The 26,053-nt window shown below is 46.1% G+C and overlaps 1 protein-coding gene across 1 annotated transcript in view; it reads right to left on the bottom strand.

Moving 5' to 3' along the window:
• Window positions 1-3,283: 3,283 nt before the first annotated feature.
• Window positions 3,284-26,053, bottom strand: part of PIGL (phosphatidylinositol glycan anchor biosynthesis class L) — an 80,520-nt gene continuing 57,750 nt past the window's right edge. The window contains exons 3-7 of the mRNA XM_047089943.1: window positions 22,630-22,720; window positions 16,165-16,232; window positions 14,356-14,387; window positions 12,650-12,783; window positions 3,284-4,145 (exon numbers count right to left, since the gene is read on the bottom strand). Coding sequence (XP_046945899.1) covers window positions 4,047-4,145; window positions 12,650-12,783; window positions 14,356-14,387; window positions 16,165-16,232; window positions 22,630-22,720 — 424 coding nt within the window. The 3' untranslated portion in view covers window positions 3,284-4,046. The remainder of the gene's footprint in view (window positions 4,146-12,649; window positions 12,784-14,355; window positions 14,388-16,164; window positions 16,233-22,629; window positions 22,721-26,053) is intronic.

The following is a 26,053-nucleotide window of genomic DNA, read 5'->3' as shown; positions in this document are numbered from 1 at the left end:
GCTTCCCCTTGAGCCCCGGGGGGAGGAGGGGGGGGCGCTTCACAATGCTTTTATCTCCCTCCCCAATTCGAAATTTACGATTTTGCAGCCCACGTGTGTATCTTTGTGAAAAACATAAGCTGGGTAGAACATGGGGAGCCCTGACGATGCACCGACTCAAGTCTCTTTCTGATGATGTCAATTCTCCTTTATTATCCCCCATCTGTAACTGTTTCTCATTCTGGAAACTCCCCTTTTTCACATGTTAGGACTCCTAGGTTTTTGTTTGTGTGTTTGTTTCCTTAGATGTATTTTTAAAGTCCCTTTTCCATCATGATTTCCTCTCCCCCCTCCCCCTGGGTTCTGAGGATGTATCCTGTACCTGACGTTCCACATCACTAATTTGGCCACTCCTGAGAAACACCTGTGTTTTGTCTGGGCCAGGGCCCCAGATTTCACTGTTTTTTGTTTTTTATTTAAATTTTTTTAAATGTTTATTTATTTTTGAAGGAGAGAGAGAGAGAGAGAGAGATGGAGTGTGAGCAGGGGCGGGGCAGAGAGAGAGACACGCACACAGAATCTGAAGCAGGCTCCAGGTTCTGAGCTGTCAGCACAGAGCCCGACACGGGGCTCGAACTCACGGACCGCAAGATCATGACCTGAGCCGAAGTTGGACGCTTAACTGACTGAGCCACCCAGGCCCCCCATCCTTATTATTTTTTTTTTAATTTTTTTTAACTTTAATTTATTTTTGAGACAGAGAGAGACAGAGCATGAACTGGGGAGGAGCAGAGAGAGAGGGAGACACAGAATCGGAAACAGGCTCCAGGCTCCGAGCCATCAGCCCAGAGCCTGGCTCGGGGCTCGAACTCACGGACCGCGAGATCGTGACCTGGCTGAAGTCGGACGCTTAACCGACTGCGCCACCCAGGCGCCCCAAACTTTAATTTATTTTTGAGACAGAGAGAGACAGAGCATGAACTGGGGAGGAGCAGAGAGAGAGAGGGAGACACAGAATCTGAAACAGGCTCCAGGCTCTGAGCGGTCAGCACAGAGCCCGACGCGGGGCTCGAACTCACGGACCTCGAGATCATGACCTGAGCCGAAGTTGGACACCCAACCGACCGAGCCACCCAGGGCCACCCCCCCATCCTTATTATTTTTAATAGTTTCACAGCATTCTGTTTTACTGGTATACCCACATTTCTTTAAGCAATCCTGAATCGATAGACATTTGGACTGGCTCAGTATTGGACTATTATAAAGTGTTACAGTGTCCATTCCTTACATCCCTCCTTTGCCACATGTAAATCTACAGTGTAAGCCATTGGAAGCAGAAATGCTGGGTCAGAGGGTATGTGACTTTACCTTCCACAGAGGCTGTACCGTTACGTGTCTGTCAGCAGTGTATTAGCCAGTTTTTCTCTAATGAATCATTTCCATACAAAATCCAGACTATCCTGGATACACACATTTTTTAAAAACTTCACATTATATCAAAAGTGTACTATAACATCATAACCATTCATAAACAACAAAATCCTTTAAAATGATAAATGTTCATTTTAATTTTTTTCTACATTTATTTTTGAAGTACAGAGAGAGACAGTATGAGCAGGGGAGGGGAAGAGAGAGAGGAAGACACAGAATCAGAAGCAGGCTCCAGGTTCTGAGCTGTCAGCACAGAGCCCGATGTGGGGCTCAAACTCACGAACCGTGAGATCGTGACCTGAGCAGAAGTCGGAGGCTTAACCAACTGAGCCACCCAGGATCCCCGATAAATGTTCATTTTATTTTATTTATTTATTTTTTTCAACGTTTTTATTTATTTTTGGGACAGACAGAGACAGAGCATGAACGGGGGAGGGGCAGAGAGAGAGGGAGACACAGAATCGGAAACAGGCTCCAGGCTCCGAGCCATCAGCCCAGAGCCTGACACGGGGCTCGAACTCACAGACCGTGAGATCGTGACCTGGCTGAAGTCGGACGCTTAACCGACTGCGCCACCCAGGCGCCCCATCTAAATGTTCATTTTAGAAAGAGAAGCTTACTAATCAGAAATTACCCTTTTTTTTTTTTTTTTAAGCAAGCTCTATACCCAACGTGGGGCTTGAACTCATGATACCCCGAGATCAGGAGTCACACGGTCTACCAACTGAACCAGCCAGGCACCCCAGGAATTACATTTTGGATATATATCTCTATATATCTCTGTGTCTCTCTCTTCAGCTTGAGCCAAAGTCCGATGCTTAACTGAGTCACCCAGGCGCCCCAAGTAGGGGTATTTTATAAGCTCTTAACACATAATGAGACTCGCAGTCCAGGGAAGCTGGTTGAGTGCCCGTCTTGCCAGCAGTAGGACAGGAGGCAGCCTGGCCCCCACGCTCTAACCAGCATCAGTGGCTTATTTCTTGTCACGGTTTCATTGGGAGGCTATTAGGAGCTTTTGACAGATTTTAAGTAGACAGAAAACATAACATAACACTTGCATTTCGATTCCAGCTTCGGGGCCTGATAGCCCTTTCGGTCCCTTTTGGCCCCTAGGAGGCATTCAAGAGAGCTCCAGTGAGCAGGTCGCTAACCTGTTGCTATGGAGACAGCAATTGCGGGCCTTCGGGCAGGCAAAGAGGCCACCCACTGGACAACGCACACCGAGAGCCTTTCTGTGTCGGGACTTGAACGTACATTCTAGTCCCTCTGCTTTACACCTGCTTACTCTGTAGACCTCAGAATGCCAGCCGCTCATCTTTCCCGAGCCCCGACTGCATGCCGGACCCTTTCCATGTGTCTACCAGGCGTCATCTCCTCCGAGGTGGGTACCATTACGGTCCCCCATTTTGCAGAGGAGACAATGGAGGCAGAGAAAGGTCCAAACACCTTATCCGTGGTTATGCTGCTGGTAAGTCTGGCCTCACACCCAGGCTCACCAGCACGCGGAGCCCCAGCTCTTCACGGCTGCGCTTCCCTGCCTCAGGCCACCTCCCTGGACCACTAGCTGGACTGTGGGAGTAGCTTCCAAGCCAGGCGCCTCAGAGTCTTTTTGTTTGTAGCACAATTTTAAGACATCCGCTTTTTGGGGCGCCTGGGTGGCTCAGTCGGTTAAGCGTCCGACTTGGGCTCAGGTCATGGTCTCACGGTTTGTGAGTTCAAGCCCCACGTCAGACTCTGTGCTGGCAGCTTGGAGCCTGGAGCCCGCTTTGGATTCTGTGTCTCCCTCTCTCTCTGCTCCTCCCCCAGTCATGCTCTGTTTCTCTCTCTCCTTCAAAAATAAATAAAAATATTAAAAAAAAAAAAAGACATCCGCTTTTTGAGTGTTACAAAAAACAAAACACAAAACACAAAGAAAAAACAGTTCCAGATTTGTCTTCCTTTTTCCGGCTTTCCCCAGAAGCCTGGGAGCTGAGGTATTTGATTGTAAGCTCCTTCAGGGCAGGGCCCACATCATACCAGTCTCAGTATGAAATGCTGGGCACAGGGTCGGGGCCTTGGGAGCCCCAATTTAAGGACTGTGATGCTAAATGGAGAACTTCCTCTAGATTCAAATCTGACACATAGGCCACAACGTTAATCAAAGGAATTATGGTTGAACTAGTTCAATAAAGACTGTGTGTGTGTGTGTGTGTGTGTGTTTGGCAAGACTGCTTTGGAAACGATGTAAAAATACTGCATCATGGCCTCTGTGAAGTGATGATGTCAGCACACTTTTGCCTTCATTTGTAATCCTAGCAGGCTCTGTGCTATGTGTTTGACATACATTGTGCCCTTACATAACCTGTTTTTCACGAGAACTTGAGGATCTAGCAGGGTGGCTGTTATTACCCTTGGGTTTGTTTGGTTTGGGCTGCTGTAGGTTTTTTTTTTCCCCCAGACGAAGAAGCTCAAGCTTGGACAACCCGTTGGCCAGCACGCACCCCCCCCCCCCACATATGTTAGAGGCTCACGGCATGGATGAGCAGAGCTCTGTCTGCCTCGGCCCCGGGGAGGTGAGCCAGCTCATGGCCAGGCGCCAGGCTTCCTGGGCTCGTTCTTCTCCCTTTCTTCTGCGGACCGGAAAGCTCTTCAAGGCTTCAGAGGAAGTGCAGAGAGTTGATTCTCATGTACCTGGAGAAGAGCACGTAGAGGCGGCGGAACCAGAGCAGCTGGCTGCGGTGGCAGGACATGGCTTTCTAGAAGAATCCAAGAGGACCAGTTGAGAAACCCTTGCACTGGAGCAGCTTCTGTCATGCTCACTTCTGCCTTGCACGCCCACGAACACATTTCACACACTGTGGCCTAATCTGGCTTCTTCCTGTAACTCGCTAAACCTCTCTGGGTTGGCCCCCACTCGCTGCCTCCCCGCCCCATCTCTCACTTACAACCATGTGATAAAAATCTTGTGATGCAAATGGCAGTTATAGCACTTGAGTCTCCATGCCTTATCTTAATTTAACAACCCTGTGAGTTAAGTACTGTTATTGCTTAAATTTTTTTGTTAGTGGACGAGGAAACTTGTCAGTCTCAAACAGCTAGTACATGGTGGAGCTCATATTTGAACTCAGAGCCATCTGAATGGTTCTCAAGCCTACATTCTTAATTACTTTGCTGCACTAAGTCGCATATATAACACATACAGGGATGTTTTGTGGGAAGCAAGCTAGGATATTATGCTCAAACTCTCCTGAATTAGGTAAGCTGGGAGGAAGAGGAAGAGGGGGAGAAGAAAAACGAATACGCATAGATACGGGGCACCTGGGTGGCTCAGTCAGTTAAGCATCTGACTTTGGCTCAGGTGGTGATCTCACAGTTTGTGATTCTGAGCCCCACAGGTAGAAATCACGAAATATAAAACTTTCTCTTGCCATCATAACCATTTACGGTTCAGTAGTTTTAACCATATTCACATTGCTGCATAAAAAATCTGTAGAACTTTGTCATCTTGCAAAAATAAAACTCTAAACCCACTAAAACCCAGCTCCCCGTTTCCCCCTCCCCCAGTCCCTGGCAACCACCATTCTACCTTCTGTTTGTGTGATTTTCACTGCTCTAGATATCTCATATAAGTAGAATCACACAGTGTTTGTCCTTTTGTGACTGGCTTATTTCACTCAGCAAAATGTCCTCGATGTTCATCCATGTCGTAGCAGGTATTCCTTTTTTTTTTTTTTTTAAGCCTGAATAATATCCCATCATAAGTGTGTAGATTTCTTAATCCATTCAAATGCCATGGACATTTGGGCCTGCTTCTACCTGTTGGCTATTGCGTATAATGCTACAATGAACATGTGGAACTATCTCTTCGAGACCCTGCTTTCGATTCTTTTGGATATAAACCCAGAAGTGGGATTGCTGGATCATATGGTAATTCTATTTCCTTTTTCCTTTCCTTTCCTTCCTAGTAAACTCTACCCCCGACATGGGGTTTGATCTCACGAACCCGAGATCAAGAGTCGCATGCTCTACTGACCAGCCAGGTGCCCTGTATTTACTTTTAATTTTCTCATCCTCAACATAATTCAGGTGTTCTGACCTGGTCAAGAGGAAGCGGTAAATTCATGCTTCCTGTTCCAAACACATAGCGATGACAGAGGAAAATGCAAAGAGACACGGATGGGTCAAAACTAACACCAAGAGCACCATGAACTTAAAGAATGTGGACAGAGGTGTGAGAGGCCAAAGCAGAGGATTACTGGCTCAAAGGCTCAGAGCAAAGTGGTAGCTGGGAGTTCTGCTTCTGGTCTCACTGCCGGGACTCTGCTGGAGCGGTCAGGGGCTCCCTCGTCAGATAAGAGGTTGGGGGAAAAAAAATGCCGCCGACTGCTTTGAGAGCAAGCTGAATGCTTTGAGACCAGCACTGAACAGTTACCTGCTGGCTCTGTGACTGGAATTGCCAGTGACGACCTGATTCTGGCCTTCAAGCAATTGCAAAGATGAGGAGGGAGAGCACAGAGGAAGAGGGGAGTAACATCCCCCAAGTCAACCACCTAGCCCCTAGTTTCCAAATCAGAATTCCTGGAGACATGACGTAATGTGATGCAAAGAAAGAGATGTAATCAAATTAGCAACTAGACCATGAATATATTTTAGATGAAGATAGTTTCATAGAACAATTTGCCAAAGACTGATTACATTTTGGACATTCAAAGAGCTAAGTGGGAGGAAAACCAGCTTAAAGACTAAATTATCGGGACACCCGGGTGGCTCAGTCGGTTAGGCGTCTCACTTGATTTCAGCTCAGGTCATGATCTCACAGTTGTGAGACTGAGTCCCTCGTCGGACTCCGTGCTGAGCGTGGAGCCTGCTTGGGATTCTCTCTTCTCTCTCTCTTTCTCCTCTCTCCCTCCTTCTCCCTCTGCCCCTTCCCCACTTTCATGCACATGCATTCTCTCAATAAAAAAAAAAGAATAAGAAATTATGAAATTAAAAAAAATGGAAGTGAAACAATAGGTGGTCGTAAAATAAAAAATTAGGTATTGTAGAAATGAAAACAAAATTTGAAATAGAGAACAAATGTGAAAGAACAATTAGGAGACACAAAGCATAGATTAAAAGTCCTCAAGGTGGGGGGCACCTGGGTGGCTCCGTTGGTTAAGCATCCAGCTTTGGCTTGGGTCATGATCTCACGGTTTGTGAGTTCGAGCCCCACGTCAGACTCTGTGCTGGCAGCTCAGAACCTGGAGCCTGCTTCGGATTCTGTGTCTCCCTCTCTCTCTGCTCTTCCCCCACTCATGCTCTTTTTCTCTCCCTCCTTCAAAAATAAACATTAAAAAAAATTTTTTTTTAAAGTCCTCAAGGGGGGCGCCTGGGTGGCTCAGTTGGTTAAGCGGTTAAGCATCTGACTTTGGCTCTAATCATACTCTCATGATTTGTGGGTTCAAGCCCTGCGTCGGGCTCTGTGCTGACAGTTCAGAGCCTGGAGCCTGCTTCAGATTCTGTGTCTCCCTCCCCCACTCATGCTCTCTCTCAAAAATATCATGCTCTCAGAAATAAATATTTTTAAAAAATAATAATGAGTCCTCAAGGGACAGCTGGCTGGCTCAGTCAGAGGTGCACATAGCTCTTGATCTCGGGGTTTTGAGTTTGAGCCCCATTTTGGGTGTAGAGATTACTTAAATAAATAAACTTAAAAGAAAAAAGATTGAGAGTCCTCAATATGCATTCAGTAGGAATCCAGGAAGAGAACGGAGGGAACTTCACCCAAGTGCTGTTTGAAGAGAAAATAGGTGAGGAGTTTTGAGAATTGCCAACAGATAGAGGTCTCCAGGTTGAGAGTACGAGGCAGAAGAAATGAGCAAATCTACCCTAGACCTACTGTAATAAGACTGTGGAACCCAGAAACACAAAGATAACCTGAAACATTAACATAAAGGAGATTAACTGTACATGACTAATAAGATTACAATGACAGCAGGTCCCCGTTGCCAAAGGATAAGGATGGGAGTTACATCTTCAAACACCTTTGCAGAGGGCCTATAACTCAAGCTAAACCTTTATTTCCAGCTAACCTCATTCAGAAGGCGACATGCAAACACTCAAAGGCTAAGAGAAGTTGCCTTCCTTAGACCCTCACTAAAAAATGCTGAAGAACAGGCATCAGCAAAAGTGAACCCAGAGGTAACGTGTGGGATACAAGAAACAGGGAAGGGCCAGCAATCTAGTAGGTATCAGCAATGATATCATAAGGTACAGTAACAGAGTGGGGCAGAGTTGATCAATGAGCAATTAAAACCTGCTAAAGTTGGGTGGCAGGGAGGACAAATACGGATTGCTTTGAATTTTATGGTTATGAATGATATTACAATTTTAGGGCGAACCACAGAAATACCATCTATAGCTTCCAAAACAGAGGGGGAGAAAGCAGGGAGAGGGGCCATGGAAAATTTGACCAATCCAACAGAAGGCAGGAAAAGGGTGGTGGGGGCCGGGGGATAACGTTAAACAGAAAACACAAAATAAGATAGTAGAAAAAAGTCCAAATAGATCAATAGTAACAAATAAAAATAAACCAAATATCCCCACTTGCTTTCATAGCACACTTGTACTGAGCACAGCATAAGGTATAGAGTTGTTGAATCACTATGTGGTACATTAGAAACAAATGTCAACTACACCTCAATAAAAGAAACAAGATATTTCGTAGAAGGATTAAGAAAAAAATACAAGTATATGCTGCTTACAGAAGACACATCTAAAAATTACAAGTGATTAAAAATAAAAATAAAGGTATTAAAAAGCCCCACACTGGGCATGGAGCCTACTTAAAGAAAAAAAAAAGGTATTAAAAAAGATGAACCATGTAGATACAAGTCCAAAGAAAGCTATCATAGCAATGTTAAGATTAAAATAGAATTTAAGACAAAACCATTAATAATGTGAGACATAGGATAATAAAAGGAATAGTTTGCTAAGATACAATGACCTTGATCTTTTTGTGCACAAGACACACATAAAGCAAAAACAAAGACAAATGGACAAATGCAAACTCAGGGGAAGAGATCTCAACATACTTGTATCAAAGTAGTAGATCAAAAAGTTAAAAAAAGTAGTTAGAATACACAAGTTGTGACCAACATAAGTACTAAGCTTGATCAACTGGTAAGATCTAGAGTCTGAAATGCAAAGCATCGAGCACACACAAACTTTTTAGGTAAACAAGTTAACATTTACAAAAAGTGATCATAAAGTAGGTCATTCATTGAAGAACTCTCAATAAGTCTTTAAAAACCAGTATTACACAGGCCACATGTGATGACCAGAAAGCAATTCAATTATAAGTCAACAATAAAAAGGCTATATCTTGATTCTTGTTATGGTAGTTATGTTCTATAAAGTTACTACAGACACTTGATTTAGTCAATACTGAATCATTGTTCCTGAGAGCCTCTGGTCACAACATTTTCATCAACTGATCAACACATAACCTTGTTTTTTGTTTTCATTTTTGTTTTGTTTTGATTTGTTTTTTGAGAGAGAGAGAGAGAGAGAGCACGAGCAGGGGAGAGGGGCAGAGATAGAAAATCCCAAGCGATGCAGGGCTAGATCCCATGACCCTGGGATCATGACCTGAGCCGAAATCAAGAGTTGGACGCTCAACTGACTGAGCCACCCAGGCGCTCCAACACATAACCTTGTTTTATCTGTGTTTTTTTGAAGGCACCTTATTCAATAGTATGTTATCAATTCATTAATACTGAATTCACAACTAATGGGGCTATAACTCATACATGCATGAAGCTTATCTAACACACGTACTTTCTCTGTAAGATACGTCACAGCTTTCGCGCCCTTAGCCTCATTAGGCAGCACTTTGATGCTATATTTAGAAGACGTTTTAAACCACAAAGTCACCAACAAAACAAAAATGAGAACAATGCGACACTAAATATACTGGGAAAGGATACTTGTTTACAGTAGGAGAGCTGAAATGAGACGGCAGAGGGTCACCTTGTTCAACAGTTGGGAACCTGTGTGTGTGTGCATTGGTGGTGACTTAAAACTTTTCACTGCCTTGCAGATACGCATGTCCACAAATGACCGCAAAAGCACCAGGACTATTAATTCTGGGGTTACAAGTAAATTTTAGCACGTAGGCACATTTGCAAATGTGGAACTTGAGAATAATGACGATCTACTGTATCTAATCACACATATGCATTTTAAACTCTAAAATACGCCCTTAAACACTTCATGTATTAAAGAGGAACTCACAATGGGAACTATAAATTACTTATAACTGAATGGCAGGAGAAAAAGCACATATCAGAACTTGTCGGGTGCAGCTAAAGGAATACTTCAAGGGAAATTAATAGTATTGAAGTGTATTATTTTAAAAGACTGAAAATGGGAAAAAAAAAAAAGGCCGAGAAATTAAAAAAAAAAAAAGTGTCAGGGGTGCCTGGTGGCTCAGTCGGTTGAGCGTCTGACTTCAGCTCAGGTCATGATCTCATGTCTCGTGGGTTCAAGCCTTGCATCGGGCTCTTTGTGACAGCTCAGAGCCTGGAGCCTGCTTCGGATTCTGTGTCTCCCTCGCTCTCTGCCCCTCCCCCGCTTGCACTTTCTCTCTCTTTCTCTGTCTCTTCCCAAAATAAACACTAAAAGAATAGTAAAATAAAAAATAAAAATAGTGTCAAACATGAGTAAAGTAGAAGGGCAAAAATAAAGTACAAAGATTAATGACCTATCAAATAAACAAGGGAGAACACATATTTCCGTTTCGTGTTGCCTGTTCAACATCTGGCAAAGTGCCTTTGGTAGGTATCCATGTTTATTGCAGACAGTTTAGAAAAGAAAACTAAGGGGCACCCGGGTGGCTCAGTCAGTTAAGCATCTGACTTCAGCTCAGGTCATGATCTCACAGCTCGTGAGTTCGAGCCCACATTGGGCTCTACGCTGACAACTCGGGAGTCTGAAGTCTGCTTCAGATTCTGTGTCCCACTCTCTCTCTGACCCTCCCCTGCTCGCACTCTGTCTCTCTCTCTCTCTCTCAAAAATAAACAAACATTAAAAAAAATTTAAAAAAAAGAAAGAAAACTAAACAGCAAAAAGAAATCATTATCTTGAGTTCTCTCAGTTCTACTCATCGCTGCTCTTCTCTTTCTGGTGGACTGAAGTCAGCTGGGGGTGACGCCTGTAGACAAACTGAGCAATCCTCCTTAACTGCCTGCTCCCTAACTCCATGGTTCTTAGAATCACCTGCCCTACCGCCAGCTAAGGGTTTTCGCTACGAGGGCCTTACTGGGCCTGTCATTTCCTCCATAGACACCTAGGCCTCTGGCGGTCTGTCCTACTGGCTCTTTACATTGGCTCCTTCACAGAGGCTCCCGGCAGGTCTCAATTCCTTAGACTCAAGCTGTGTGGTACATCCATACAAGGGAACGCAGGCACCCATTGCAATTCAAATACATAAGGACATAAGAAAAGAGGCATAATATTAGAACAGGTTTTAAATAGTAGGCACTGTGTGATCTCATTAAAAAAAAATATATATATATATATATACACACATATGGACACCTGGGTGGCTCAGTCAGTTAAATGTCCAACTTCAGCTCAGGTCAGGGTCTCACAGTTCATGGGTACAAGCCCTGCATCAGGCTCTGCGCTGACAGCTCAGAGCCTGCTTCACATTCTCTGTCTCCCTCTCTCTCTCTGCCCCTCCCCTGTTCATGTTCTCTCTCTCTCAAAAATAAGTAAACATTAAAAAAATTAATAAAAGGGGCGCCTGGGTGGCGCAGTCGGTTAAGCGTCCGACTTCAGCCAGGTCACGATCTCGCGGTCCGGTAGTTCGAGCCCCGCGTCGGGCTCTGGGCTGATGGCTCAGAGCCTGGAGCCTGTTTCCGATTCTGTGTCTCCCTCTCTCTCTGCCCCTCCCCCGTTCATGCTCTGTCTCTCTCTGTCGCAAAAATAAATAAACGTTGAAAAAAAAAATTAAAAAAAAAATTAATAAAAAAGGGGTGCCTAGGTGGCCCAGTCAGTTAAGCATCCAACTGCAGCTCAGGTCATGATCTCGCAGTTTGTGAGTTCGAGCCCCGCGTCGGGCTCTGTGCTGACAGCCCGGAGCCTGGAGCCTGCTTCGGATTCTGTGTCTCCCTCTCTCTCTGCTCTTCCTCCGCTCATGCTCTCTCTCCCCTTCAAACAAATAAATGAACTTAAAAAAAATTAAAAAATATATATTTATATAATATTCTTTATATAGAGGACATACGTTAACAATAATTACCTTTGAGTGGTGGCACTGTGGGTAATTTTTATTAATTATTTTTATTTTCTTCTTGATGCTTTTATGTATTTCTAGATTTTCTACAATAAGCATGTATTGTTATTTACTTTTATTTTTATTTATTTTTATTTTTTTAATTTTTTTTTCAACGTTTATTTATTTTTGGGACAGAGAGAGACAGAGCATGAACAGGGGAGGGGCAGAGAGAGAGGGAGACACAGAATCGGAAACAGGCTCCAGGCTCTGAGCCATCAGCCCAGAGCCCGACGCGGGGCTCGAACTCATGGACCACGAGATCGTGACCTGGCTGAAGTCGGACGCTTAACCGACTGCGCCACCCAGGCGCCCCTGTTATTTACTTTTAAAAAAGCGTGTGTTATTTTTATAATCAGAAAAAAGGGTGGGGGTGCCTGGCTGACTCAGGAGGTGGAGTATGTGACTCTTGATCTCAAGGTTGTAAGTTGGAGCCCCATGTTGGGCGTAGAGATTACTTAAACATAAAATCTTTAGGGCTCCTGGGTGGTTCAGTTGGTTAAGTGTCTGACTCTTGATTTCGGCTCAGGTTATAATTTTGCAGTTTGTGAGATCGAGCCCCGAGTCAGGCTCTGCACAGACAGCATGGAGCTGGCTTGGGATTCTCTCTCTCTCCTCTCTTTTTGTCCCTCTCCCTGCTCGCACTCTCTCTCTCTCTTTTCCGTGTGTACACACCCTCACTCTCTCTTTCTCAAAATAAATAAACATTTCAAAAAGATTTAAAAAAATCTTTAAAAAGAGAAAAGAAAAGAAAAGAAAAGAAAAGAAAAGAAAAGAAAAGGTGAAAGTCCTTGAAAATCTATGACTGCCAAGGTCTAGCTAGATAGTCCTAACACTCAGGTGCTGAACTGCTGTGGAAAGTCTTCTGTTAGGGGTCATGAGGAGCCAGGGGGCCTGGGACACAGATCCAGAGGGAGGAGTCCAGGAATTCACAATCCTCACCTTGGCCTGTGCCACTTCTTTGCTGGTGAGCACGAAGAGGACATCCCGGGTCTGAAGCAGAGTAAAGGGCAGGTCCAGGAGGGAGATATACTTGCGTAACACATTCACTGACTGAAGTGTGAGCACGGAACACCCTGGTTGGGGGGAGGGGAGAGGGGAGAAGTGAAGAGTCTTGTTGCTTCCAGGCAGATTCCCCCTGAGCACCCTACCTCTCCCTTGGGGCTCAGGGCAGGGCAGGACCGTGGCCATGGAGTTGCCAGATGACTCTGTAGCACCAAAGCTGTGTTTTGCCCATCATCCTCACAGACAGGAAGAGTGACAGGGTCACAGAACACCTGGCTGGATGTCCTCTACTTGCTGCATGCCTTAGCAAGATAAGGTTGGTTGCTAGAGGTTGGGAACTGGCTACATCAAGGCCAAGGGAAAGGCGATGAAGACCGGAATTTCTGTAATGGGAGGCAAGAGACCTAGTTCCTGCTCTGGCACTCAAGACCCGACAGATTTAGGGAAGTCCCTTCAGCTCTCTGAGCCTCAGTTTTCTCATCTGTAAAATGGCATTGACAGTGTGGGAGCCTGTCTCACAGCATTGATGTGAGGATCGAATAAACTACAGTCCCATTCTAAAGCCCTCACAGCTTGGTAAGCTCAGCCCATTCGGAGGGCTGAGCTCTCTGAACTCTACTTACGTTTTCATTTGCTTCATCTTTATAACACTCCTGAGGTATATTACTCCTCAGTATATTATGTATATTACTCCCACTGACAGACCAGAAACTGGCTCAGAGAGGTTAAGCATCAGTGTCACACAGTGAATGGTCAAGTGGGGTCAAACACCTTCTAACTCAAACAGATGAACCCATCAAGCGCCCATCAGCCATTGACAAGTAATTGGGGGCTGGGATGTGACTTCAGACAGACAGACCGAAAGAACACTGGAGGTGAAAAAGACCCACCTGGTGAGAAAGCTAGACAGATGAGCGGCCAAGGCCCAGTGTCATGGTTAATTTTATGTGTCAACTTCACTGGGTCACAGGGTACCCAGATATTGGGCTGTACATTATTTCTGGGTATGCCTGGGAGGGTTTTTTCGGATGAGCTTAGCATTCAAATCGGTGGCCTCAGGAAGGCAGACTGCCCTCCCCAGTGAGGGTGGACATGATCCAATCCATTGAGGGCCTCAATAGAAGGAAAGGTGGATGAAGGGAGAATTTCTTCTTTTCTGCCCATTAAGCTAGGACATGGGTCATCACCTGCCCTTGGCCTGGGATTTACACCATTGGCCCTCCTGCTTCTCAGGCCTTTGGACCCCACTAACTGACCCCCAGGTTCCTGGGCCCCCAGCTTGCAGAGATGCTAGACTGTGGGACTTCTCAGCCTCTGTACTTGCATGAGCCAAATCCTTATAATAAGTTTCTTTCATATTTGTATCTCCTGTTGGTTCTGGTTTTCTAACCCATCTGGCCTCCCCTCCCACCCAGAGGCTGCCTGGCTGGCAGGGCACTTCCCAATGGATACAACCTGCTTTGAAAGCTGGAGGACCCACACTGACAGACACACTGAACTGGGTCAGAAAGAGTGTGGTCCAGCCTCCCCGGCCCCACCTTTGCTTGGCCTATGGCAGTTTTCCACATATTTACATTTTTTTGTCCAATAAGTTTTTTTAGAGGGATAGTAACTAGCAGACTTTGGCAAAAGGGACAACTTACCTTTAGGTAACTTCCCTTCTGAATGCAGGGTCCTGGAAGAAGAAAGGACAGGAGTGAAAGGGAGCAATAATTCCTTTGCAGGAAGAGCCTTCAGAGTGTAGAGGTTAAAGGCAAGCCTCTCCAACTTGGACCACAATGGCATGTAGATTATTTTGAGTTAAAAGCAATCAAAACCCAGCAAATTGAGGAAAACCGCTTTATATCCCCCTCAACCACCTAAATTTGCTCTGGAAAGGGGGTCTGTACCAGGAAGAGAACTAGTCAAAGAGATTCCTTTTCACCTAAAAATCTTATCTGCGTAACAGGGAATCCTTTGTTTTCCAAACATCTCCTCTCACCTTCCTGCTAATGTTCTTCCTCTTCTTTGTACCTCCAGACTCCCGCCCTCCTCCTGAGCTGAGGATGACATATAAGCCTCAGGTTGCCTGACCATCTTTGGAATTTCATATTTGTGTAGATTCTCCATATGACAACATTAAATTTGATTTTTTCCTATTAATGGTCTCATGGAAATTTAATTCTTAGTCTAGCTAGAAGAACCTTGGACAGAGGAAAATTTCTTCCTCCCCAACAGTATTAGGGCCTGCCATATCCTGTGATCCTTCTGTAGGTTTCTAGGTAGTTGCTTTTACATCAATCACCAAAGAGGTTTCTGGGATTCCATACCTCTGGCTACAGCTAAAGGGATCAGGGTGGGCACCTTACCCCAGACAATCTGGGGGCTGACCAATGGTTATGAAGTGCCCTGGTCCAAGCTTCGCCCATTAGAGATGCAGGGAACCACAAAGGATTCTTCCAAGTTTTTCTCTTTTGAAATTGAAAAATGAGGTGGTTGGACTTAAGGATAGGTGAGATCATTTCTAGCTTTACATATTTCACTGCTCTGGTCTAAGAACATCAGGCGTGTTTAGAAGAAAGTTATAAAGTAAATGCTTCACTTCAAGGTGCCCCTTCCTGTCCTCAGTGGCTAAGCCAGGTCCACCGCTCCGCCACTCATGACGCCCAGGAGAAGCACTTCTCTAGAGGGTAGGAAACATGGTACATGCTTGTACGAGCCTCTGTAAGTCCCTCAAATGTCTTTGAGGTGCAATTTTTTTTTATCAGTAAAATGCAGACACCTATTTGGTAGATTTGAAATAGTGTACAGAATGCACAACAGGAGAAAACAAAATAAATTAGGAGGAAAAAGAAGATGAAGCCAAGAGGCACACCGATTCACAGAACTCAGCCCTGAAAGTCTCCCACATGTGCTCCGAGGGGTCACAAATTTGGCCCTAAAGCTCTCTGTGGCCAAAGCAAAGAGAGAAATAAAATGTTACCCCCATTTTTCCGTGGGGGAAAAACACCTTAGGGTTAAGGAGACAAAACAATAAGTCAACTTAGGAGTGATTTCTCACAAGACAATGTGGTAAGATGTCGTGAGCAACGTGGACAACAGTGGCTCTCTATAACTCAGTGGTCACTTTCACGGGGCCCAGACATACAGTGGGGAAGTACTTTAGAAACCATCCATCTTGGGACACCTGGGAGGCTCAGGCGGTTAAGCGTCTGACTTCAGCTCAGGTTATGATCTCATGGTTTGTGGGTTCGAGCCCTGCGTCGGGCTCTGTGCTGACAGCTCAGAGCCTGGAACCTGTTTCCGACTCTGTGTCTCCCTCTCTCTCTGCCCCTCCCCTGCTTGTGCTCTTTCTTTCTCTCTCTCTCTCTCAAAGAATAAATAAATATTTAAAAAACTTTTTTAGAAACCATCCATCCACCCTGAGCAAAGGAAAAGACCCTCTCCCACCTCCAACACGTGGAGAGTCCTACCTCACGGCCGCATATAGAGCAACGTGGTTGCTGTGACCACTCACTCCCCCTGCATCGAAAGTCACCACCTGTAGAGAAATACAGGGTGTTCACTCATGACTGTCTGAATGCTCTCTCTGACTCCATTTCAAAGTAGCCATCCCCATTCCCTTGGGATGAAAGGGAGCGCACAGACCGCTGGAACGATTGCAATCGCGAGGACACCTGAACTCACTTCGGAGCAGATCGGTGGTGTGTAACCACTGCTTTGGCCAGTTGTGTGGAGACTGTTTCCGTGGGTTTTACTGTTTAATCTTGTTCCAGGCCAGTGGAGCAGAGTGGAATTCAGCCATGATAGGAACCTGAGTTCAGGGTATCTCTGTCTCTTATCTTCCTGGCTGTTTATGAACACAGTTTTCTCGGCTGGCTGCTGTGTGAACTTTTGTGCATGTAGACGCTCCCTGAATCTTTCGGCTTCTTTTCCTTGTGCCATACTGAGGGCACAGAGGCTTTGAGGGGCAATGTCTACCATGCATCGGGGTTAAAATCATAGAAGTTTATTTGCTCATGGACTGCCTCTGTATCATCTTTTTTTTTTTTAACATTTATTCATTTTTGAGAGATGGAGAGAGACAGAGTAGAGTGGAAGAGGGGCAGAGAGAGAGAGGGAGGCACAGAATCTGAAGCAGGCTCTAGGCTCTGAGCTGTCAGCACAGAGCCCGATGCGGGGCTTGAACCCACGGACTGTGAGATCATGACCTGAGCTGAAGTCGGACACTTAACCGACTGAGTCACCCAGGCGTCCCACCTGTTTTTTTTTAAGTTTATTTATTTATTTTGAGAGAGACAGAGAAGCAAGTGGGGGAGGGACACAGAGAGGGAGAGAGAGAGAATCCTAAGCAGGCTCCGTGCTGTCAGCAGAGGGCCCAAAGCAGGGCTTGAAGTCTCAAAACTGTGAGATCATGACCTGAGCTGAAACCAAGAGTCGGACACTCAACCGACTGAACCACCTAGATGCCCCCGTATCATCTGTTATTAATGATAAGCTTAGTCTACATTCCAACATTTCATTTCTGCACAGATGATTAAAAAAACACCCAAATAGCAGTTTGAATAATAACAATAATTTGCTTGAATAATAAGATAAATAAATAAGAAATATAAAAAAGAGAACAAGGACTCAGATAAAAGAACACGAATGGTTGGTTAGGGGTAGTGCAAAGAGGCAAACTGTCCCCAAGAAAAGAGAGTGGCCATGCAGCACGGACTAAAGGGACAGGATAGGGCTTGAACTCACAATCCTGAGAGCAAGACCTGAATGGAGATCAAGAGTCGGTTGCTTAACCGACTGAGCTACCCAGGCACCCCGGCCTTTCTATTTTAAATCGTAAAATGTTTACTTCAGGTATGGAGAACTATGTTAAAATGAGAGCAGCTAACATTTATTGAGCATAGGTTGAGGGGTGGGGATACAGATTGAAAGAAAGTTTATTTATATTTTATTTTATTAAAAAAATTTTTATTTTGGGGCGCCTGGGTGGCTCAGTCGGTTGAGCGTCCGACTTCAGCTCAGGTCACGATCTCGCGGTCCGTGAGGTCGAGCCCCGCGTCGGGCTCTGGGCTGACGGCTCGGAGCCTGGAGCCTGCTTCCGATTCTGTGTCTCCCTCTCTCTCTGCCCCTCCCCCGTTCATGCTCTGTCTCTCTCTGTCTCAAAAATAAATAAACGTAAAAAAAAAATTAAAAAAAAAAATAAAAAAAAAAATTTTATTTTTATTAAAAATTTTTTTTAACATTTATTTACTTTTGAGAGACAGAGAGAAACAGAGCATGAGCAGGGGACAGATAGAGAGAGAGGGGGACACAGAATCTGAAGCAGGCTCCGGGCTCTTAGCCGTCAGCACGGAGCCCGATGTGGGGCTCACGAACTGTGAGATCATGACCTGAGCTGAAGTTGGATACTCAACCGAGTCACCCAAGCATCCCTTTTTTCTTTTTCTTTTAAATTTTTTTTAATGTTTATTTATTTTTGAGAGAGAACATGAGCAAAGGGGCACAGAGAGGGAGACATAATCCGAAGTAGGCTCTGTGCTGTCAGCGCAAAGACATGGGGCTGGAACCCATGAACCGTGAGATCATGACCTGAGCTGAAATCGGACCCTCAACTGACTGAGCCACCCAGGCACCCCAGACACCTGTAGCTCCTTCTAGAACTCCATCCACTTTTCCCTCCTTACTTGCAGAGATCTTTGTTTAGATGAAATCTTGCTCAGACCCCAATCAACAGGAGGTAACAGTGGGGCTGCTCTGGTTTCTCAAAGATGGTGGTTCTCAACGGGGAGCAGTGTTGCCCCAGGGACATCTGGCAACGTCTGGAGATACATTTGCTGTGATGAGTGAGGGGTGTTGCCACTGGGTAGAGAGGTGGGCTGTCAGTGAGGAGAGGCCAGGGGTGCTGCTAAGCATGTACAGTGCAGAGGACAGTCAACCATAACAAACAATGCTGTGGTCCCAAGTGTCATGGCGCCCTGAGGGAGCAGGGACTAGGTATGTTTGGTTCACTGCTATCTCGAAGTTCACAGCCAGTAGTGAACATCACATAGCAGGTGGTCAGTAAATATTTGTTGGATGAAAGGTTGAGATAGGGGTTGGGCCCAGGACCTCGCCTGCTTGTTACCCAAAGACACTACCAACCCCCTACACTGTTTTATATAAAGGGCAGCATTATAATGCTTTTCAAGGCCCTGTCCGGGCAGCGGAGCTGGGACCAGATAGTACACGGTTTCCTTCCATCACACTGTGCTAACCACTGCAGAGCCAGCTTTTGGTTTGGACAGAGGAGAACTTTTGGTATCATCCCAGCACAGCCCAGGTGAGACTCTATCTTCCCAGGTTCGGCCAATACTTCCGGTCCGGAGGGGGCACCTGGGCCCTCTGATCCTCTCATCGAGTGACTTCTCACCTGTTCACTGCTAACTCCTCGCCCCTGGCCCTGCAGGGCCTATGGGGGTAGGAAGGTGCATTTCACTGCATCGTGGGGGCGGAGTCGTGATTATGGCCCTTCATGCCCATACTGGCGATGGTGTTAGCATGGCCTTATACTCCGCTGATGTACTAGTGCAGGCCAGGGAAATTGTTCCTGACTGCACTGTGACAGCTTGAGAGTTTCCTTATTTATTTATTTAAATTTTTAATGTTTTTATTTATTTTTGAAGGGGAGAGACAGACAGAACATGAGTGGGGTAGAGCAGAGAGAGAGGGAGACACAGAATTCGAAGCAGGCTCCTGCCTCTAAGCTGTCAGCACAGAACCCGACGCGGGGCTCGAACCCACAAACTGTGAGATCATGACCTGAGCCGAAGTCAGACGCTCAACCGACTGAGCCACCCAGGGGCCCTGAGAGTTTCCTTATTAACAGCAAGGTGTGTTAAAGAGCTGTTTTAGTGTTATTATTTTATTTTTTTAATGTTTATTTTTGAGAGAAAGAGAGAGAGAGAGAGAGCACACACACATGTGCACAGAAGTGGGGGAAGGGCAGAGAGAGAGAGAGAGAGAGGGAGGCAGAGAGTCGAAAGAAGTTTGGACGCTCAACCAAGTGAGCCACCCATGTGCCCTTAAAGAGCTCTTTTAAACCAGTTTTCTTGTGTATGGAAATTAAATCAACTCAGGGTTGTCCTGACAATGAAGGCCCCTCACTCACTGGAATGAAGGTGAGCACCTCAGACAACAGGAAAGAGCTCCAGGCCACCAGGTGGCAGTTGACGGTGGTGGCAGTTTGAGGACGAGCCCCGTGTGGGGTCTGTTCTTGTTCTTGGGGATATAAAAGGTGTCACGGGGGCACCCGGGTGGCTCTGTTGGTTAAGCATCCGACTTCGGCTCAGGTCATGATCTCGCGGTTCGTGGGTTCGAGCCCCACGTCAGGGTCTGTGCTGACTGCTCGGAGCCTGGAACCTGCTTCCGGTTCTGTGTCTCCCTCTCTCTCTGCCCCTCCCCCGATCACGTTCTGTCTCTCTCCCTCAAAAATAAATAAACATTTAAAAAAATTTTTTTTTTAAAAAAGGTGTCATGTGTAGCCCTTGCCACCATGGACCTTCCAGCCTAGTTTCAAGACACAGTCTTGTACTTCAAAGAATAAACAGCAATTCGCAGGATACACATCAAATACTGTGGGAATCTGAAAGAGGGCTGAAGAAGTCGGGGAAGGCTTCTTGGAGGAGGAGGCTTTGAGGTGGGCCTGGATCGCAAATCAGTTTTCTAGGACCCAAACTCAGGAGACTGTTCTGAGAGCCAGAATGACACGCAGAACTATCTGTGCTCTGAGACCCCTCCCTGGGTGCTCAGAGCTGTGGCCAACTCGAACGTGGTCTGGCCCCTCAGCAAGGACCAATCCTGTCCACCAGCGTGCAGTACTTGAGGGCCAGACCAAGGAGGGCCAAGTTCAGAAAGATGGGAGTTGATCTCACAAGCGAAGTTCCTGGGGAAACCAGCAGTCGTGAGAGTGTTTGGGGACAGGTCCTGGGGAAGCCACAACTGTGGGGAAACGGGGTCCCAAGGGGGATTGCAGAGCACTTCATGGACCTCACTGTGTTACTTCAGGCTCTGAAGACCGGCCCTGTCTCCGGTTCGGGGCTGTGGAGCCCATGTTCTGCCTGCGTGGGCTGGGGTGGGATGGCCAAGAGAACCCAGGCAAGCCCAGTCAGCGGGGCTGGGCATTTGACTCCGAGGCCCATGGACCCTTCCCTCCAGCTTTCACACTCAGACCCTCCCGGAAGGTAAAGCTAGGAAGAGTGGCACTGCAAGCTGTTGGTGGCCATTTTTCCAGCCAGGAGAAAGAAGGCAGTGCACAGAGCAAGATGAAGAGTCCCATCACCTGCGTCTCGGCCTTTATGTGAATCACAGTGAGTCACTTAGGTGCCCCTTTTGGCCTCTGTGGACTAAGTTTCATTTGTGTTTTGTGTCATGAGGAAACAAGATGGTCTTCAATATAAATAGATAGATAGATAGATAGATAGATAGATAGATAGATAGATGTGACTGCCCCTCCGACAAAAGAAAGAAAATGCTACATGAAATATGCCCCCCCCAAAAAAAAACGAAAAAAAAGAAATATGATCTGACCAATACGTCAACGAAAATCTGTTCTTAGGAAAGGTCTAATAGGGCGCACCTGGGTGGGTCAGTCAGTTGAGCGTCCAACTCTTGGTCTCTGTTCAGGTCACAATCTCATGGTTTGTGAGTTCGAGCCCCGCCCGCATCGAGTTCTGTGTTGACAGCCCAGAGCGTGGTTGGTATTCTTGGGATTCTCTCTCTCCCTCTCTCTCTCTCTCTCTCTCCCTCTCTCTCTCTCTCTCTCTCTGCCCCCCCTTTGGTATCACTCTCTAAATAAATACATAAATAAATAAATAAGGAAAGTCTAATAAGTCATGGGGCGCCTGGGTGGCTCAGTTGTTTAAGTGTCTGACTTCGGCTCAGGTCATGATCTCACGGTTCGTGGGTTCGAGTCCCATGTTGGGCTCTGTGCTGACAGCTCAGAGCCAGCTTGAGCAGGCTGTCTCTCTGTGTCCCCCTGTCTGTCTGCCCCTTCTCCATTCTGGTTCTCGCTCTCTCTCTCAAAAATAAATAAACATGGAAAAAAAAGTCTAATAAATCAGTTTACTCAGTGAATTCAGCATTGATAAAAGCCTAACGTGTTTGTGTGCCAGCGGGACTCATCAAAACTTAAACTAAAAGATTAGGGCTTTAAGTGGTAGGATTTTAGGCATTAACCCGTGAGGGATTATTATTATTATTATCTTACAAGTGGACAGTAAGCCTTCTGAAAAGCCTTAACATCAAACACTGGCGACAACCAGTCCAGGCAATCCTGGCGGAGCTGAGACGGGGGCCCCCACACTTGTTCATCTCGGCAAGTAAGTGTGAATCTCCATCATTGTCCTGTCTGTGACCAAAATGTCCTCCATGTAGGGCATGTGAATTTATCCGTGTACTTTTCTGGAGTGAGAAATTGAGGTTTAAGATCCTAGTAGCTTCCCCACCTGCTGACCTTGGGCAAGCTGCTCGGCCTCTGGAAACGCAAGTTTCCTCCATGTCAAATGAGAACTATAACAACATTTATCTCTTAAAGTTAGAACGGCCCTCTAAACGTGACAATGCTTCGTGAAAGGCGAAATTCCGCACGACGTGTCACACATAGCACAGGCTCCAGGGGCCCTGGGTGTTTAGGTGGCGGGACAGAGGTTGGGGTGGGGATGGTTAAGGAGGACACAGTTTGGAAAGAAAACCTCTGCCTCTATCTGAGCCTGATAATTTGGTTCCATGGTCTCACAAAAGGTGTGTTTGTTACTCTGAAGGTTGAAAAGAGAGCCGGGTGGGGGGGGGGGGGACTCTTTTTGAAGTGGTTTTGGAGAAGCTCTGGATGTGGGAGGGCAGCCATAGTCAAGGTGTGCCTGGGACCCCCCGCTTTGCATTCTAGGAGGGCATCCCCTTACCAGGTTGATGCTGTTCACGTCTATGTGCTGGAGGAGGGTGCTAGCCACATGCTCTGTGTCCCACTGCACACCTGGGTCATCTGGGAAATCCCTGGAAGGAAGGAAGGAAGGAAGAAGCACAACTTGAACATATTTTCTAATCAGGTGTGAACTTCTCCCTAAGCTCTGGTAGGAGTGTGCTAGTCCTGTGATAGGAATTGTATGGGGGCAGGGGAGCGCCCTTAAGTATCCAGATTTCGGCGAAAGACAGATTTAGAAGCGTGACACAACGAGAAATCGGTGCACAGTTTCACACGACACACTTTTGGAGCTTTGTGCTCGCTCCTGAGGGGAGGAAACACACCAAAGAGACGATCTGGGGAGATATATGGGTTTAACAGCAAATGTGGACACAGCCGAATGATATGTAAGAATAGTAACAATAGCGCTTTGATAAAAAGTACGAAGCTATGTTACTTCATTTAACCTCATGAACACCTGCTGAGGGAGCCTTTACAGAGGAAGTTGAGAAGACTGCTTGCAAGATTGTTAAGAGTTGGAATCGAACCCACGCTTTCTGACTGCAAAGCAAAGACGTTTTAGCACTAGGGAGCCAGCAACATCTTCTCTCCAATGGGGCTGCACCACATGAGGCTGGCCTCAGGATAAAAGTCTTTGTAGATTAATCTGCACCTTATCTGTGTCTCCACTTGGCCGCGCCATAGACCTGTCTCCTCCCACGTCTGTTTTTTGTGCATTGATCTATGGCATCACCTAACATGAGACCAAGGCCTCAATTTGAGGATGTTATTCATATTCTTTTCATTTACTTATTTATTGAATTTTTATTTATTTTCATATATATATATATATTTAAAGTTTATTTATTTTGTGTGGGGTGGCGGTGGGGGGGGCGCGGGGGGAAGGAGCAGAGAGAGAGGAAGAGAGAGAATCAATCGCAAGCAGGCCCTAAGCTGGTAACACAGAGCCCGACGTGGGGCTTGGTCTCACGAACCGTGAGATCATGACCTGAGCTGAAATCAAGAGTTGGACACTTAACCCACTGAGCCACCCACGTGCTTCTACTTCTTAAAGTTTAAATTAAAATCTCTACCCCCAACATGGGGCTCGAATCCATGACCCCAAGATCAAGAATGGCATGCTCCACCGACTGAGCCTGTCAGGTGCCCCTATGCATAGTCTTATAAATAGATATTCATCTCTCTTTGGCTCAGGTCCTGTGGCAACACCCACAATGGTACTGAGAGGACTCAGGCTCTCTTCCCCACCAGACAAGCTGCTATCACCTCTTTATGGACAGAGACCATTAACTGACCTTCTTCAGACTGTGGTTAAAGGAGAGTCACTGAATGTTTTTCAGCAGGAAAATGACAGGAGCCTCAGCACTTAATAATGCAGTTATTTCCACTGCTTCATCGGCTACCTCTACCCAACCCCTAGGGTGGCTTCTACAGACAGCAGCTTTATGCTTTTCTGAACACAGTCCTGCCAGCCACCCCATGAGGTTCTCATAATGCTCCTGCAGTGAGAGCTCAGCTGGTGGGAGGACGGATAGGGGAAAAGGGAGAAGGAAGGACCGGTGCAAAGTCAAAGTCTAGCCTTGCTCCCTGGCAATGGAGCGGAATGTGGTGCGTAGAACATGACCTGCAGAGCACGACTGCTGGAGAGATACAGGAATCGGGGAAAACACCTTGGAGCGAAAACAGCTACATACAAGCTCCTGGCTGGGAGGTCCACATAAACCTACAAGGCATCGTTTCGGCAAATGAGTGCGTGGATAATATTTACCTGGATGAAGAAGCAGTCTAAGAGAAAGGGCAGGAGAATGTTTGCTACAGTAATTCTGAAGTGCTGAAAGATGAATCCCTGAGTGGGAGAGCTCATCGTCTCGTTTCATTGACCTTCAGAGAAGTGGGACCTGCTATTCGAGGGCTCTGCGCTTAGAATGGGCTCAGGGGCGACACCCGCACCATTCCTCCTGTGGCTCCTAAGGAAGTGGGAAGCTGATCATCGGTGGGGGGCTTTGGGATGTAAATATCCCTTCTGTAATCTGGTGCATCTGACATAGCAGCAGTGCCTTAGTGATCAGGTCCAAACGCCTCTCGGGCAGGCATTCAAGATTCCTCTTTACTTGCGAAAGCAAATAAGATAACGCATGAAAACTGTAAAGGGATATGTAAATGGCAAAGTAGTGGCTTCTACTGGAGCATTGCGTAGGCCCTTTCCAAAAAAAAAAAAAAAAAAAAAAAGAGAAAAAGAAAAAGGAAAAGGAAAAGGAAAAGGAAAGAAGAAGACAGAAATCTCCCATCTCTCCTGCTCAGGAAGCCCCTTACAGGCTCTTTGTTGATTGCCTACTTTAGTGGGCAGCGGTTTCAAAGTGAGTTCGGGCATCTGAACAGATGTACGAGACGATCCACTCAGGTAAAGCAAGAAATCACTACTAGAATTTCTATGTTTTTTTTTTTTTTTATCTATTTAAATTGCTCATTTGCAGCTGTCTTTTTTTTAAGTTAATTCATTTTGAGAAAGAGAGAGAAAGAGAGAGACGCGAGTGGGGGAGGGGTAGAGAGAGAGGTGGAGACAGAATCCCGAGCAGGCTCCGCACTGACAGTGCAGAGCCCAATGCGGGGTTTGAACTCATAACTGTGAGATCACGACCTGAGCGGAGATCAAGAGTCAGATGCTTGGGGCGCCTGGGTGGCGCAGTCGGTTAAGCGTCCGACTTCAGCCAGGTCACGATCTCGCGGTCCGTGAGTACGAGCCCCGCGTCAGGCTCTGGGCTGATGGCTCAGAGCCTGGAGCCTGTTTCCCATTCTGTGTCTCCCTCTCTCTCTGCCCCTCCCCCGTTCATGCTCTGTCTCTCTCTGTCCCAAAAATAAATAAAACGTTGAAAAAAAAAAAATTAAAAAAAAAAAAAAAAAAGAGTCAGATGCTTAACCAACTGAGCCACCCAGGCACCCTGGCGACTATGTTTATAAGGTATCATATACTAACAGAGTTTAACATGTATATAATTTAAATAAGTAAGTCTACAAATATTACAAGTGCATACTCAGATTTCATTTCTTTTTTCAGGTGATAATGGTAAAAAATGTTTGGAGATCACTGGTCTAATCTATTCACCCTACATTTTCCTTTATTTGTTTCTGGATAGTTCTCCCCCCTGCCCCACCCGGGATATTTAAGAACAACTTTATTGAGGTATAATTTACATAATGTAAAGTTCACCCATTTTATTTTATTTTATTTTATTTTTTATTTAAAAAAATTTTTTTTTCCACGTTTTTATTTATTTTTGGGACAGAGAGAGACAGAGCATGAACAGGGGAGGGGCAGAGAGAGAGGGAGACACAGAATCGGAAGCAGGCTCCAGGCCCTGAGCCATCAGCCCAGAGCCCGACGTGGGGCTCGAACTCACGGACCG

This window comes from Lynx rufus, unplaced genomic scaffold (genome assembly GCF_022079265.1).
Source record: "Lynx rufus isolate CCGP_SWC_20201006 ecotype Redwood Valley unplaced genomic scaffold, mLynRuf1.p SCAF_28, whole genome shotgun sequence".
NCBI classification, from domain to species: Eukaryota; Metazoa; Chordata; class Mammalia; order Carnivora; family Felidae; genus Lynx; species Lynx rufus.
The sequence above is the reverse complement of the archived record's forward strand: the minus strand, read 5'-3'. Positions and strand labels throughout refer to the sequence as shown.